Raw genomic sequence first — 17,675 nt, forward strand, 5'->3', positions numbered from 1 at the left:
GCTTTTTGATATTATATTACCATTATTTATTTTTAAAAATTCTATTGCATCTACCATGTATACTTTTTATCTTAATAGAATGAGTGAAACCTTTAGAATAAAGCGCAACCTTTTATTTGTATAAAATTATTTTAATTTATTCCAAGCATTTATTTTTGCATTTTTTTCAAGTCATTTTCTTTTGATAGGGTATGCTCCATGAAGTGCTTCACAGTTGAACATTGCATTCAAAATTTACATTCTATTCAATAATTATTCTACTGTTACGAATTCATTGTCTTAAATTTATATGAGACCTAGACTAGATTTGAAAGTCTTTATACCTAATAGATTATCAGGTCACTAAATTAGAGACTATATCCATGTAATAGACCATTGAACATGGCGTTCAAAATTTACATTCTATTCAATAATTATTCTATTGCTATGAATTCATTGTTTTTCTTAAATTTATATGAGACATAGACTAGATTTGAAAATCTTTATACCTAATAGATTATCAGGTCACTAAATTGGAGACTATATCCATGTAATAGACTCAGAAGTACTTGAAAAGTTGGTATTTTCTCTTTCCCTCAACTTCTAAGCTTTAATAGTCCTATTAAATTTTTTTTAAATTGTATGAAAAACAAGTCTTACAAAATTGCTTCAAAAAAGAGATGTCTTCAGTCGGATATTTTTAAAAGTACTACATAATAGAGTTCTCTTTTAGCAACTCAAAGTTTATATTAGCAAGGACTGTGAAAATTCCTGGAATAAAAATTTTGAGTTAATGTTGTTTCACCTAGTGTTTCCAGATATATTTAATGATGGGAAGCCCCATGCCCTACGCACATTGCATTGCACTGATATTTCCTTCAAACACTGATCTAAGGTGGAGAGACATAAAATGGATCTTGTACTAAGAAAGAAGAGGAGAGAGATAATGTGCAGTTCCCCCGATCCTGGAAGTTAGTAAAATACTATCTGATGATTTGCTTTGGTTTTATGCTTTAGGTTGATGGGGAAGAAATAAATGAAATCTCGTACCCCAAAGGAAAATGTTCTACTTATCAGATAAAGGGATCACCAAACTTGGCTCTGTCCAAAGGTAGTTTTCCAAATCAGTCATCTAATTACTCTAAATGCCCTAATAACTCAGGTAATTAAAAAAAATAGGTATCCTCTTTTCTTTGCTTTATGTATTACTGTAGCTTTAAAGGGAAAGATTGTTGCTCAAATAAACAAAAGAACAATATACAAATGTACCAGTATTCATTCTCCTCTCTGAGACTGATTTTTTTTAAGTGATTGAAAAGATAGCTGCTGTGTTCTACAGTGTTTCTTATATTTTATGAAGTAGCAATTTACAGGCTACCTAATAGTTTAGAAAAAATGTCTTGAGGATGTTTTGTCTGATCTATTATATCCTTAATCTTTGTAACATAACTTTGTTTCTTTCATGAATTAATACATTGAGAGTCATTTAAGAAAATAAACATTAAATTATTAATGCCTTGTGAAAAGCCATATCACCAACATTGATTTTGGTTTATTCTTTGTAATTTGCATTTGTGTGGTCTTTCGTCATAGCAGCCAGGGTAGTTTTAGAACTAAAAATGACTGGATCACATTACTGTAAACTACTTTTCCAGTCATTGCTACTTTTAAAATTGGTTGCTTAAAATTTGAATGCACCTAGCAAATTCTATTTAACGCCTTGTCCCTTTCTCGTGTCAATATTTTTAAAGTAAAATCCCATGTAAATTATTATTTTTCAAGAATCCTATATACAAGAAGATGACATTTATGATGATCCCCAAGAAGCTGAAGTTATCCAGTCTCTGCTGGATGTTGTGGATGAGGAAGCCCAGAATCTTTTAAACCAAAATAATGCAGCAGGAAACTCCTGTGTTCCAGGTACATGAACCAGATGAATAAATTGGTGTACTATGGAGTACAAGAACATCTCTAGGGAGCATTTTTTGAGTAAATATGTAATGCATTAGTTCTTCCTCTATTCCTCATTAGTGTGTATATTTCAGAAACAAAATAGAATTTATCTCCTTTTTTTTTATTTTCCATATATGTAAGTGGGTTACCTTATTAGTGAGATCTCCAAATGTATCATTTATATCATGAATTTTACTTCTAGAAGTGTTAGTCCAAACATTTTCCCCCAGCCATTCTCATTTTAATTTTAGTAGATAATTGTAACCGGAAATCTTTTATACTGATGTATACTTGATCATTTCTTCCTAACTTTTCTAGTTAAAACATTGAAACTATTTATGGATATTGGTTTGTACACTGCCTTCTTTTGCAGGTAAATGAAAAGTTTTCTACCTCCTCAATAGTTTTATTAATTCATCTTGGCCTATATATTCCTCTCTCAGGTACATTAAAGATGAATGGGAAGTTATCAGCAGAGAGAACAGAAGATACAGACTGCAATGGTTCACCTTTACCTGAGTATCTTACTGAGGTAACAGTAATACCTAAACAACCTAGAATATGTCAACTTGTTAGAATTATGGGTTTTAACCCAGAAGGTGAAATAATCAGAGATTATTTCCTGTTTTACTCAAAAATTAAATTTAGGAGGAAAACAGAGATTAATTTCATGTGTCACATTAAAGTGTCATCCTTTCCTAGTGAAAGAATCATTACACAAATTTTCTCAAATTAAAAAAAATAGAAAAAAAAACAATTGGTTTTCAAAAATGTAATGCTAAACTTTCTAAATTATTCTTTAAAACCTTAAAACTTAGGATCTTCTAGGACATTAGACTAAGGAAAAGCATGAAATAGTGGATAAATTATATTTAAGGTTCTTCAAACTCAGCATCACCCTATGTATACAAATCTGACCTTGCTTAATATTCTGGGATAATTCTTCTCATTATCCTTCTTAATCTTCCTACTTCATATCTTCAAAATTATCAAAACTGTGCTGGTTTGAATGTTCTTACACTAGTTATCATGCATGCTTGTACTTACACACAATCTCATACATACATAACTGTTCATTAAATATTTACAAATAGTGTATATATATACACGGAAGCTTATGACTGATAAGTATGTATTTCTCAAGCTACAAAAATAATCATACAAATATTAGATATCTCAAAATGTGACATTCGCTAGTGGTTTTTCTTAAGATGCACTTTCATATAATCAGAATATTAATAATTATAGTAAAAATAGGCTCTTTAGAAAAGGTTTTCTGAACATTTTAAGTCATGACTTTATCACATTTTTATTAATATTTAATAGTAACATTAAAATGCCCCTTAAAATGTATGTTGTAATGTCTTTTAACTAAGAAAGTAAAAATCTTTAATTGCCATTTCAGAAATGTGATGTAGGCTGAGCGCATTGGCTCATGGCAGTAATCCCAGCACTTTTGAAAGGCCGAGGAGGGCAGATCACTTGAGGTCAGGAGTTAGAGACCAGCCTGGCCAACATGGTGAAACCCTGTCTTTGCCAAAAATATAAAAAATTAGCCAGATGTGGTGGTGCACGCCTGTAATCCCAGCCCCTCAGGAGTCTGAGGCAGGAGAACCACTTGAACCTAGGAAGCAGAGGTTGCAGTGAGCAGAGATCATGCCACTGCACTTCAGCCTGTGCAGTAGATCGAGACTCAGTCCCCAAAAAAAAAAAAAAAAAATCATGTCACATGCTTTTTCTTTTAAAGAGTAAGGAAAGCTTGTTAACATAATATAGATTCTCATTTATACTGAGCTATGACTGTTTTATGGCAGAAAACTTCTTTCAAGTTATCTTTTTTTTATTATTTTCATTATGAAAATATATTACATCCTTACTGTAAAAAAGTTTCCAACAGAATCTTCAAAACTGTAAGTCCCAGCCAGGTATGGTGACTCGTGCCTGTAACCTCAACACTCTGGGAGGCCGAGGTGGGCTGATCACCTGAGGTTGGGAGTTCAAGACCAGCCTGACCAACATGGAGAAACCCCGTCTCTACTAAAAATACAAAATTAGCTGGGCAAGGTGGTGCATGCCTGTAATCCCAGCTACTTGGGAGGCTGAGGCAGGAGAATCACTTGAACCTGGGAGGCGGAGGTTGCAGTGAGCCAAAATCATGCCACTGCACTCCAGCCTGGGCAACAAGAGTGAGACTCTTGTCTCAAAAAAAAAAAAGTAGGTCCCTTTTTAAAAACATATTTATCTTATTCATCTGAGGTAGCTATTGTTAAAAATTTTTGATTTCTACCTTTCTACTGTGTATATCAAAGCATAAATATTTGTATACATATATAATTTTTTAATATACATTTTATCACATGGTTCTGAATTTGGTTTTCACTTAAGAATTGATCATTACCCTCTTTCCATGTGAGATGTATAAATTTGCCTCATGCTTTTTAATGACTTCCTATGATTTTATTGTAAGGTTATACCATAATTTATTAAATTGGCCATCTGTTGATGAATTTTAGATTTCCTTTTTGTCAGTAAGAGGACACAAATTATTAGGAACTATATAATTGTCTTGCCACTGAAGTACAGATAGATCCTGCAAATACATGCATTGAGAATACATTTTGGGCTAGATATATTAAATTAGTACTTCCTGAATATATGGGACTTCTGCTTTAGAATCTATTTTAAATAATGGTAAACATAGCAAAGAAAGTGAGGGAACAAATTTAGGAAAGGAGTAACAGGGATCTTAGATGAAAACATTTAAAATTTTTATTTGTATCTAATTCTAGGAACATGTTTAAATCACTATGACAATTATATTTATAAGCAGACAAATTTAAAATTTGCAAATATGACTAATCTTCCCTAGCTGAAAGAAGACCGAGCTAGCATTCTGGAAAAGTTTTCTGTTTCATCTTATATTTCTAGAATATTACCTATATTTTAGAACTGGCTAGTTTTAAGAATTATTTAGAACTTCTGATAATAGTCTTTTATAAGTTCTTGAAATCACCCTAAACAAATTGTGTATTATTTACTGAATTGGTTCTAACAGTGTATTCTGTAACTTTGAAAGTTTTATCATGTATCAAAAGTTAAGATGCTAACCATTGGTATTAAAAAGTATAGGAATATAGGAATATCTTCTTATAGAATAAAGATTATACATGATAGCTATTTATACATTCATTGTGTTTCTCATTCAGTATTGTAACTGTCTGTACTCTTTAGTACCTCTTAGTGAAGTACTTTAGGTCAATGCCTATGTCTTATTTAAGAATGAAAGAATGAATGCTAATCATATACATTACTATAAATTATTGTCTACAGTTTCAAAACCATTTAGCTATGGAACTCATTTGACTAATTTTGCTGGAGATGATGGGGTAAGAAGAGGTGTTAGGGTTTCTGTCCTAAATTTGCTTGTCCACTCTGGTAGTCAACTTGAGAGAAGTACACATGTAAATAAGTAAATGTAATTTTTAAAAAGCTGCAGAAACATATTCCATTAGATGTTTATATGGAGTTCAGTGGGAGCTACAAAGAAGGAGGAAAATGGTCGGGGCTACACAGGAGTAGGTAGATAAAGTTATTAAAGCTTTCTAAAGAATTAGCATCTTAAAGGTGTTTGATAGTTAAGATAAGCTAGGAAAAAGCATTCCATACATACTGTGGAGCTGCTTAGCAGAGGAATGAAGGTATAGATGAGCCTGGAACATTCAGGACACTAAGTCATCACAAGTAGGGTATCACAGGGTGTCTTGAAAGCTAAGCCTAAAAAGATAGGCAAGGTGTTAGTTTATGAAGTGACTTACATGCTGTGCCAAGGAATTTGATCTTTCCACATGTCTTGCCACTGAAATGAATCAATATGCTTTCTAATTCTGGTTATTTTTTAATGGTTTTAATTTCTTCAAACATATTCTTCTTAGGTAGTATTTTTAATTTCTTAAGCAAAAACAAGGCAAAAACTTTCAGTGACTCTCCGGCACCTGAGGATAATCCTGCTTGACTGTTGGATCTCAGAAGGACTGGCTTTATGGGCATTCAGCCAGTGCAATCACACAGAACCCTGTGCTTTTAAGAGCCTCCTACTTCGAATATGCTATAGTGCTGTACCATCCCCAACTTGAAGTTCTTAATAAGTTTTTAACAAGAGATCTCTTACTTGCATGTGGCTCCTGGCACTGCAAATTATGTAGTTCATCCTAGATCCAGAAGATATCTCCTCTACTCTCAAGTTACTGGATCTGGATTCCTTGAGCACTAGGATTGTAAAATAACCTTCAAATGGGCTGACCACTCTTTTAAAAAATCTTAAATATATTCAGTGAGACAGTACCACAGCTGCCTCCTCTTCCAAAGGTCCTTCAGTCCATACTGACAAGAAACTGAAGGCCAGTCTTCTTAACCAACCCTCCCCCATACACAAGTGAACTTTATAAAAATAGTAGTAATTGGTTAATACAGGTATCACTGTAGCTTATTTCTAATTGAGTTTTACCTCACCATTTTCATTTAATAATAGTATTATTAAAATTTTCATATTTATAACAGCATTTGACTCTTATAAAAGGCTTTGTACTTTCTAAAATCATTATACACATGGTATATTCTTAGACCAGGATTGTAATGGGAAATAAGAAATGCAAATGACTTTAGTTGGAAAAAAAATTTAATCCAGACTAAAATGAGCAGCTTCTCAAAACAGATGAGGTCTAGGAAGTTTCCTTTTAGTTGACAGTGGATTAAAACCTTTTTCCTTCTGCTGTAGAAGTTCTACATTTATATCAACTAAATTGAAATTATTATTAGGGTAATTTAATTATGGTACTTTTTAACTCTACAAAGTCTATAACTGAAAGGTCATATTACAGGTGTCATTTTTATTAAATGGATGCAATAAACTAGGTCTCAGACATAAGCATGTGTGGGCACACAGTGGCGACATGATTCCTGCCTTGGTAGAGCTTACTTAATGGAGAGGAAAGGAGGAAAAAATCAAACACACAAATAAATATGTAATTACAAGTTGCATTAAGGTCTGTGAAGTTTGTTTGTTGTTTTTAAGTGCCACACACACACAAAAAAAAGAATAACCAAGGAAACCTGCTTTAGACTGGGTGGATAGAAAACATCTTCAGGAGGAGAAGACACCATCAGAAGGGCTTTGTGGTAAGAAGGGATGAGTGATTTTGAAGAACTAAAAGACCCATGAATTTGAAGCCTAGTGGGTAAAGGGGAGATTATAAAAGTAGACAGGGGCCAGATAATTCAGGGTCTTCAAGGGAATTTCCTATTTGTTAAGAAAATTTGTTCTCATAAAGGTTCAATCGTATAATTTACTAACCATTTAAGAATACAATTTGGGGGTGGTCGCTTCCAAAATGGCTGAATAGGAACAGCTCTGGTCTGCACCTCCTAGCAAGATTGATGCAGAAGATGGGTGATTTCTGCATTTCCAACTGAGGTATCTGGTTCATCTCAATGGGACTCAATGGACAGTGGGTGCAGCCTATGGAGGGTGAGCTGAATCAGGGTGGGGCATCACCTCACCCAGGAAGCACAGGGGGTCAGGGGATTTCCCTTTCCTAGCCAAGGAAAGCTGTGACAGACTGTACCTGGAGAAATGGTACACCCCTGACCAAATACTGCACGTTTGCCACAGACCCAGCAACCAGCAGACCAGAAGATACCCTCCGATGTCTGGCTCAGCGGGTCCCATGCCCACGGAGCCTTGCTCACTGCTAGCACAGCCGTCTGAGATCAACCTGCAACACTACAGCTTGACCAGTGGGAGGCATCCACCATTGCTGAGGCTCGAGTAGCTCACAGTGTAAACAAAGCTGCTGGGAAGTTCAAATGGGACAGAGCCCACCGCAGCTCAGCAAGGCCTACTGCCTCTCTAGATCCACCTCTGGGGGCAAGGCAGAGCAGAACAAAAGGCAGCTGACAGCTTCTCCAGACTTAAATGTCCCTGTCTGACAGCTCTGAAGAGAGCAGTGGTTCTCTCAGGATGCTATTCGAACTCTGAGAACAGACAGACTGCCTCCCCAAGCGGGTCCCTAATCCCCATGTAGCCTGACTGTGAGACACCTCCCAGTAGGGGTCGACAGACACCTCAAACAGGCAGGTGTCCCTCTGGGACGAAGCTTCCAGAGGAAGGATCAGGCAGCAATATTTGCTGTTCTACAGCCTCTGCTGGTGATACTCAGGCAAACAGGGTCTGGAGTGGACCTCCAGCAAACTCCAACAGACCTGCAGCTGAGGGACCTGACTGAAGGAAAACTAGCAAACAGAAAGGAATAGCATCAACATCAACAAAAAGGTCATCCACTCCAAAACCCTACTGTAGGTCACCAACATCTAAGACCAAAGGTAAAGAAAACCACAAAGATGGGGAGAAACCAGGGCAGAAAAGCGGAAAATTCCAAAAACCAGAGCACCTCTTCTCCTTCAAAGGATCGCAGCCCCTCGCCAGCAAGGGAACAAAACTGAACAGAGAATGAGTTTGACGAGTTGACAGAAACAGGCTTCAGAAGGTCGGTAATAACAAACTACTCCAAACTAAAGGAGCATGTTCTAACCCATCACAAGAAAGCTAAAAACCTTGAAAAAAGGTTAGACAGACGGCTGACTAGAATAAACAGTGTAGATAAGACCTTAAATGACCTGATGGAGCTGAAAACCATGGCACGAGAACTTCATGATGCATGCATGAGCTTCAGTAGCCAATTCAATCAAGTAAAAGAAAGGATATCAGTGATTGAAGGTCAAATTAATGAAATAAAGCAAGAAGATTAGAGAAAAAAGAGTGAAAAGAAACAAACAGTCATAGAAATATGAGACTATATGAAAAGACCAAATCTATATTTGATTGGTGTACTGGAAAGGACGGGGAGAATGGAACCAAGTTGGAAAACACTCTGCAGGATATTACTCAGGAGAACTTCCCCAACCTAGCAAGGCAGGCCAACATTCAAATTCAGGAAATGCAGAGAACACCGCAAAGATACTCCTAGAGAAGAGCAACCCCAAGACACGTAATTGTCAGATTCACCAAGGTTGAAACGAAGGAAAAAATGTTAAGGCAGCCAGAGAGAAAGGTCAGGTTACCCACAAAGGGAAGCCCATCAGAATAACAATGGATGTCTCAGCAGAAAGCCTACAAGCCAGAAGAGAGTGGGGGCCAATATTCAACATTCTTAAAGAAAAGAATTTTCAACTCAGAATCTCATATCCAGCCAAACTATGCTTCATAAGTGAAGGATAAATAAAATCCTTTACAAACAAGCAAATGCTGAGAGATTTTGTCACCACCAGGCCTGCCTTACAAGAGCTCCTGAAGGAAGCACTAAACATGGAAAGGAATAACTAGTACCAGCCACTGCAAAAACACCCCAAATGCTAAAGACTATCAACGCTATGAAGAAACTGCATCAATTAACAGGCAAAATAACCAGATAACATCATAATAACAGGATCATATTCACACAAAACAATATTAACCTTAAAGAGTCAAGACCCATCTTGACTGTATTCAGGAGACCCATCTCACATGCAGTGATGTGCATAACCTCAAAATAAAGGGATGGAGGAAGATCTACCAAGCAAATGGAAACCAAAAAAAAGAGCAGGAGTTGCAATCCTAGTCTCTGATAAAACAGACTTTAAACCAGCAAAGATCAAAAAAGACGAAGAAATCCATTACATAATGGTAAAGGGATCAATTCAACAAGAAGAGCTAAATATCCTAAATATATATACACCCAATACAGGAGCACCCAGATTCATAAAGCAAGTCTTTAAAGACCTACAGAGACTTATACTCTATACAATAATAATGGGAGACTTTAACACCCCACTGTCAATATTAGACAGATCAACGAGACAGAAGACTTGAACTCAGCTCTGTACCAAGTGGACCTAATAGATATTTACAGAACTCTCTACTCCAAATCAACAGAATATACATTCTTCTCAATACCACATCACACTTATTCTAAAATTGACCACATAATTAGAAGTAAAACAATACTCAGCAAATGTGAAAGAACAGAAATTGTAACAAACTGTCTCTCAGACCACAGTGCAATCATATTAGAACTTAGGATTAATAAACTCACTCAAAGCCAAACAACTACATGGAAACTGAACAACCTGCTCCTGAATGACTCCTGGGTACATAACGAAATGAAAGCAGAAATAAAGATGTTCTTTGAAACCAATGAGAACAAAGACACAATGTACCTGAATCTCTGGGGCACATATGAAGCAATGTGTAGAGGGAAATTTATAGCACTAAATGCCCACAAGAGAAAGCAGAAAAGATCTAAAATCGACACCCTAACATCACAATTAAAAGAACTAGAGAAGCAAGAGGAAACACATTCAAAAACTAGCAGAAGGCAAGAAATAACAAAGATCAGAGCAGAACTAAAGGAGACAGAGACACAAAAAACCCTTCAAAAAATCAGTGAATCCAGGAGCTACTTTTTTGAAAAGATCAACAAAATACACCACTAGCAAGACTAATAAAGAGAAAAGAGAGAAGAATCAAATAGATGCAATAAAAAATGATAAAGGGGATATCACCACCGATCCCACAGAAATACAGACTGCCGTCAGAGAATGCCATAAACACCTCTATGCAAATAAACTACAAAATCTAGAAGAAATGGATAAATTCTGGACACATACACCCTCCCAAGACTAAACCAAGAAGAAATTGAATCTCTGAATAAATCAATAACAGGCTCTGAAATTGAGGCAAAAATTAATAGCCTACCAACCAAAAAGAGTCCAGGACCAGATGGATTCACAGTCAAATTCTACCAGAGGTACAAAAGGGAGCTGGTACCATTCCTTCTGAAACTAATCCAATGAATAGAAAAAGAGGGAATCCTCCCTAACTCATTTTATGAGGCTAACATCATCCTGATGCCAAAGCCTGGCAGAGACACAACAAAGAGAATTTTAGACCAGTATCCCTGGTGAACATTGATGCAAAAATCCTCAATAAAATACTGGCAAACCGAATCCAGCAGCACATCAAAAAGCTTATCCATCACAATCAACTCAGCTTCATCCCTAGGATGTAAGGCTGGTTCATCATATACAAATCAGTAAACATAATCCATCGCATAAACAGAACCATTGACAAAAACCACACGATTATCTCAATAGATGCAGAAAAGGCCTTTGACAAAATTCAACAGCCCTTCATACTAAAAACTCTCAATAAACTAGGTATTGATGGAATATCTCAAAATAATAACAGCTATTTATGACAGATTCACAGCCAATATCATATTGAATGGGCAAAAACTGGAAGCATTCCCTTTGAAAACCGGCACAAGACAAGGATGCCCTCTCTCACCACTCCTATTCAATACAGTATTGGAAGTTCTGGCAAGGGAAATCAGGTGAGAGAAAGAAATAAAGGGTGTTCAGTTACAAAAAGAGGAAGTCAAAATGCCTCTGTTTGCAGATGACATGATTGTATATTTAGAAAACCCCATTGTCTCAGCCCAGAATCTCCTTAAACTGATAAGCAACTTCAGCAAACTCTCAGGATACAAAATCAATGTGCAAAAATCACTAGCATTCCTGTACACCAATAGTAGACAGAGAGCCAAGTCATGCATGAACTCCCATTCACAATTACTACAAAGAGAATAAAATACCTAGGAATCCAACTTACAAGGGATGTGAAGGACCTCTTCAAGCCGAACTACAAACCACTGCTCAACGAAATAAAAGAGGACACAAACAAATGGAAGAACATTGCATGCTCATGGATAGGAAGAATCAATATCGTGAAAATGGCTATACTGCCCAAGGTAATATATTGATTCAATGCTATCCCCATCAAGCTACCACTGACTTTCCTCACAGAATTGGAAAAAACTAAAGTTCATATGGAACCCAAAAAGAGCCCACATAGCAAAGACAATCCTAAGCAAAAAGAACAAAACTGGAGGCATCACACTTCCTGACTTCAAACTATACTACAAGGCTACAGTAACCAAAACAGCATGGTACTGGTACCAAAACAGATATATAGACCAATGGAACAGAACTGAGGCCTTAGAAATAATACCACACATCTGCAACCATCTGATCTTTGACAAACCTGACAAAAACAATCAATGGGGAAAGGATTCCCTATTTAATAAATGGAGCTGGGAAAACTGGATAGCCATATGTAGAAAGCTGAAACTGGATTCCTTCCTTACACCATATACAAAAATTAACTCAAGATGGATTACAGACTTAAATGTAAGACCTAACACCATAAAAACCCTAGAAGAAAACCTAGGCAATACCATTCAGGACATAGGCATGGGCAAAGACTTCATGACTAAAACAACAAAAGCCATGGCAACAAAAGCCAAAACAGACAAATGGGATCTAATTAAACTAAAGAGCTTCTGCACAGCAAAAGAAACTATCATTAGAGTGAACAGGTTTTGCAATCTACCCATCTGACAAAGGACTAGTATCCAGAATCTACAAACAACTTAAATAAATTTACAAGGAAAAAACAATCCCATCAAAAAGTGGGCAAAGGATATGAACAGACACTTCTCAAAAGAAGACATTTATGCAGCCAACAGACATGTGAAAAAATTCTTATTGTCACTAGTCATCAGAGAAATGCAAATCAAAACCACAATGAGATACCATCTCATGCCAGTTAGAATGGCGATCATTCATGTCACCTGCAAATAGAGATAGTTTTACTTCTTCCTTTCCAGTCCATATGCCTTTTATTTATTTTTCTTGATTGCTATGACTAGGACCTGCCATACAGTCTTAAATAGAAGTGATGAGAGAAACATCCTTGTCTTGTTCCTGATTTTAGGAGAAAAATGCCTTTAGTTACGTTAAATATGTTGGGTGTGGGTTTTTTTAAGACAGCCTTTATCAGATCGAGTAAGTGCCCTTCTTTTTTTAATTTGAGACAGAGTCTGGTTCTGTCACCCAGGTTGGAGTGCAGTAACATGATCTCGTCTCACTGCACCTCTGCCCCATGAATTCAAATTATTTTCCTGCCTCAGCCTCCTGAATAGCTGGGATTACAGGTGCTCACCACCACACCTGGCTAATTTTTTTAATTTTTTAGTAGAGAAAGTATTTCACCATGTTGTCCAGGCTGGTCTCAAACTCCTGACCTCAGGTGATCTGCCCACCCTGCCCTCCCAAAGTGCTGGGATAACAGGCATGAGCCACCACACTCAGCCTGAAGTTCCCTTCTGTTCCTAGTTTATTGAATGTTTTCTTATCATGAAAGGTATTAAATTTTGTCAAATGCTTTTCCTGCATTAATTGAGATTACCATGGTTTTTCATCCTTTATCCTATTGATATGATGTATTATATTAATTTATTTTCATATATTAAGCCAACTTTGCATTCCTGGAATAAATCTCACTTGGTTATAGTGTCTTATTCTTTTTGTATGTTGCTTGATTTGTGTTACTAGTACTTTGTTGAGGAGTTTTCCATATATATTCCATTTTTATTTCAATAAAGAAATTAGTCTGTAAAAAAAAAAAAAGAATGGTGATCATTAAAAAGTCAGGGAACAGCAGAAGCTGGAGAGGATGTGGAGAAATAGGAACACTTTTACACTGTTGGTGGGAGTGTAAAGTAGTTCAACCTTTGTGGAAGACAGTGTGGTGATTCCTCAAGGATCTAGAACTAGAAATACTCTTTGACCCAGTGATCCCATTACTGGGTATATACCCAAAGAATTATAAATCATGCAACCATAAAGACACATGCACACGTATGTTTTTTGCATCACTGTTCACTGTAGCAAAGACTTGGAACCAACCCAAATGTCCATCAATGATAGACTGAATAAAGAAAATGTGGCACATACACACCGTGGAATACTATGCAGCCTTAAAACAGGATGAGTTCATGTCCTTTGCAGGGACATGGATGAAGCTAGGAACCATCATTCTAAGCAAACTATCACAAGGACAGAAAACCAACCACCACGTGTTCTCACTCATAGGTGGGAGTTGAACAATGAGAACACATGGACACAGGGCGGGGAACGTCACACACCAGGGCCTGTCACAGGTGTGGGGGGTTGGGGAAGGGATAGCATTAGGAGAAATATCTAATGTAAATGATGAGTTAATGGGTACAGCAAACCAGCAAGGCACATGTATACCTATGTAACAAACCTGCATGGTAAGCACATGTACCCCAGAACTGGAAGTATAACAAAAAAAGGATACAATTTGGCATCTCTTTCTAATTGTAGCAAACTGCTCCTGCTGCAGTATTTGGATCTTTGAAACATACCATACTCAGTTAAAGTATGAGTTGATTAATCTTTAATGATAAAGGGGCAATATATTATAATTTAACATATTTGAAACTACCAAGATTTTCTCAAAGCTTTTTTCAGATTTTAAAATTGAAGTAGTAGAAAAGCATATACCAAATGTGCATATCTAAATAATCATTAATTGACACTTTCATCTTTTTTCCTCTTTACCTCTTTCCTATTAATATTTTTAATATAAGAAATGAAGGCCAGGCTGGCTGCAATGGCTGACACCTGTAATCCCAACACTTTGGGAAGCTGAGGCAGGAGAGTGACTCAAGGCTAGGAGTTTAAGACCAGCCTGGGCAACATAGTGAGATCCCATCTCTACAGAAAAAAAAAAAAAATTTTAAATTAACCGGGCATGGTGGCATACACCTGTAGTCCATACTACTCAGGAGGCTGAGGGGGAGGATTGCTTGAGCCCAAGAGTTTGAGGTTACAATGAGTCATGATTGTACCACTGGACTCCAGCCCAGGCAATAGACTCCATCTCTTTAAAAAAAATGAAAAGCCAAGATGAGTGTGAAGATAACTAAGTGGGAACAGCAAAGACTGTTGGGCCACTGATGTCTCAGCCACTATTTGGAGTATATTAATTGAATATCATATGTGTCTTTGTAATATAAAGATGAACAATAACAGTAAATATAGGAAATAACAGGAAAAAAATAGTATGAGATTGATTTTTTTGTTACAATGGGCTGATTTGATTCTTACTTATTTTTATTGTAGCCCACCAAAATAAATGGCTGTGAAGAATATTGTGAAGAAAAAGTAAAAAGTGAAAGGTAAGAAAATGATTTTCAAAGTATCCATAATGCTTTTGTCTGTCTGTCTATAAATGCTCTGAGTAAAATAAGCATTGTTGAGTAAATTATGAAACTATGGTTGAATATTAAGAATGTTTTAAATTTTTCAGGCCAGTTGCAGTGGCTCATGCCTATAATCCCAGTGCTTTGGGAGGCTGAGGCAGGCGGATCACTTGAGGTCAGGAGTTCAAGACTAGCCTGGCCAACATGGTGAAACCCGTTCTCTACTAAAAAGACAAAAACCCAGGCATGGTGTCTCATGCCTGTAATCCCAGAACTTTGGGAGGCTGAGATGGGCAGATCACTTGAGGCCAGGAGTTGGAGACCAGTCTGCCAACATGGTGAAACCCCATCTCTACTAAAAATATAAAAATTAGCTGGGTGTGGTGACACGTGCCTGTAATCCCAGCTACTCAGGAGGCTAAGGCAGGAGAATTACTGGAACCCGGGAGGTGGATGTTACAGTGAGCTGAGATCACGCCACTGCACTCCAGCCTGGGCAACAGAGTGAGACACTGTCTCAAAAAAAAAAAAAAAAGTTTTAAAATTTTTGTTACTAGGAGATTCTAGTGACATGTGAAAATGTGTTTATTATACCATTGCTTCAAAAAAGTGATATTCTCTTAACCATGGGAAAAAATGAATGAAAGAGTGACCTAATGGAAATGTGCCAACAATCATGATAGTGACTGTCTTCTCATGTTGGGTTATGGGTCATTTATTTTTCAGTTTCTCTATTTTTCTATACTTTAAAAATTGTACATTTTTAATGAGAATATGAAACAAAAAGAAGTAGGAAAGTTTTTTAAAACCCACAAAAATATGTTTTAAACAATTTCTAATTATAAAATAAGGTCTTTTTTAACCAAAAGATATGTGAGGGAAAGGTTTTATATATATGAGGGGACTTCAGAAAGTTCATGAAAAATAGAGTTAAAAGATAAAAATGTAAAATATAAACTTTATTAACATAAGCTGCATCAAGTTTAGCACACTTTTGTAGGTGACGATACCAGCCATTTAGTTCATCCCTAAAAAACAGAAGGTCCTGCCAATTTAACCATATCAATGCAGTCTTTTTTACATTATTAACTGAAGAAAAATGCATGCTCTTTACAGATATTTTGAGATTGAGGAACAAAAAGTCAGAAGGAGCCAAATAAGGACTCTAAGATGGATTCCTAGTAATTTCCCACTGAAGCTCACAAAATTGCCTTGTTTGATGAGAGGAATGAGCAGGAACATTGTCACACAAGAGGAGAACTCTCTAGTGAAGATTTCCCAGACATTTCATGGATATAGAGCTTTTTAACCCAGCAAAATAAGTGTTGTCACCCACATTAGAACAGGGGGAAACATCTGTCATAAAAGCAGCATAATTGCTGCCCTGTTGACATTTTGGGAGCATTAGTCCATGTCCACGTGTATACTAATGTCATCGGATGAAAGTACTCTGCTTTGTTCCCCTGAATATCAGAAAGTTCAAAATGTATTCAGGCTTTTACATAATCCTTTTTCACCTCACTTTAGCACTAAACACCATTCTCCTACCTGGTTTCTCTTTCCTAGCCATCCACCTTACCAAAGAGGGCATCTGTTTTGCACTCCCAAAATATTGAGAACTTGTACTGGGTTTCATTACATTAGGTGAGTGCCCAGGTACAGGAGTGTCCTTCTAGCCTCCTGTTGTAGCAAAAGGCTATACCCATCAATAGAGACTTCTTTAAATAAATTAAGATACATTGATATTTTGCAATAGTGGGCAGCTGCTGAAAAGAAGGAGAAAGAGCTATATGCCGATACAATTGTAATCACTCATCCATGTTGAAGGATAGAAATAAAACCACCACCTTCTACATCCTCAAATGGACTCCTTCAGTCTGAAGTTCAAAGACTTGGGATCTGTCCAAGGATAAATTTTAAAACTGTATTAAACCATTCTATGTCTCAGTTGTTTACATCTACCAATAAATTTTAAGAATTGTGGATTTGGTTTTCTTAATCAGACATTCTATTTTAAAATACTGTAATAATTGTAGAGAAAATCATTCAGGGCTTGTAGTGTTTAATTTGAGTACAAAAATGAAGAAAATGTTACAAATGTGTTTTGTTTTCATAGCTTAATTCAGAAGTCACAAGAAAAGAAGACTGATGATGATGAAATAACATGGGAAAGTGATGAGTTGCCAACAGAGAGAACAAACCATGAAGATTCTGATAAAGGCAAGAATTGTAATGACAGTTTTTTCCTCAAAAATAATGAATTGGGAAAATAAGTTGTTTTTAAGTGATGATTTTCAGACTATACGGATTTGCTATTTTACCATATGTATACATTATTTGCTTTTTTTTGGAAACAGAAACTGAGAGTGCAGTGGCACGATCTTGGCTCAATGCAACCTCCACCTCCCCTGTTCAAGCAATTCTCCTGCCTCAGCCTCCTGAGTAGCTGGGATTACAGGCGGGCATTCAAAGGGAATGCTTCCAGGTTTTGCCCATTCAGTATGATATTGGCTGTGGGTTTGTCATAAATAGCTCTTATTATTTTGAGATACGTTCTTTCTCTGTTGCCCAGGCTGGAGT

At 36.5% G+C, this 17,675-nt stretch overlaps 1 protein-coding gene across 5 annotated transcripts in view; it reads left to right on the forward strand.

Moving 5' to 3' along the window:
- The window catches only part of PTPN13 (protein tyrosine phosphatase, non-receptor type 13 (APO-1/CD95 (Fas)-associated phosphatase)), a 226,789-nt gene that overhangs the window by 189,557 nt on the left and 19,557 nt on the right, over nt 1–17,675 (forward strand). For all 5 annotated transcript variants that reach the window (XM_011951790.1, XM_011951791.1, XM_011951792.1 and 2 more), the window contains 5 exons: nt 997–1,090; nt 1,762–1,899; nt 2,376–2,464; nt 15,016–15,071; nt 17,212–17,315. In XM_011951790.1, the coding sequence (XP_011807180.1) occupies nt 997–1,090; nt 1,762–1,899; nt 2,376–2,464; nt 15,016–15,071; nt 17,212–17,315 (481 nt within the window). The remainder of the gene's footprint in view (nt 1–996; nt 1,091–1,761; nt 1,900–2,375; nt 2,465–15,015; nt 15,072–17,211; nt 17,316–17,675) is intronic.

This window comes from Colobus angolensis, unplaced genomic scaffold (genome assembly GCF_000951035.1).
Source record: "Colobus angolensis palliatus isolate OR3802 unplaced genomic scaffold, Cang.pa_1.0 Scaffold328, whole genome shotgun sequence".
Taxonomy (NCBI): Eukaryota; Metazoa; Chordata; class Mammalia; order Primates; family Cercopithecidae; genus Colobus; species Colobus angolensis.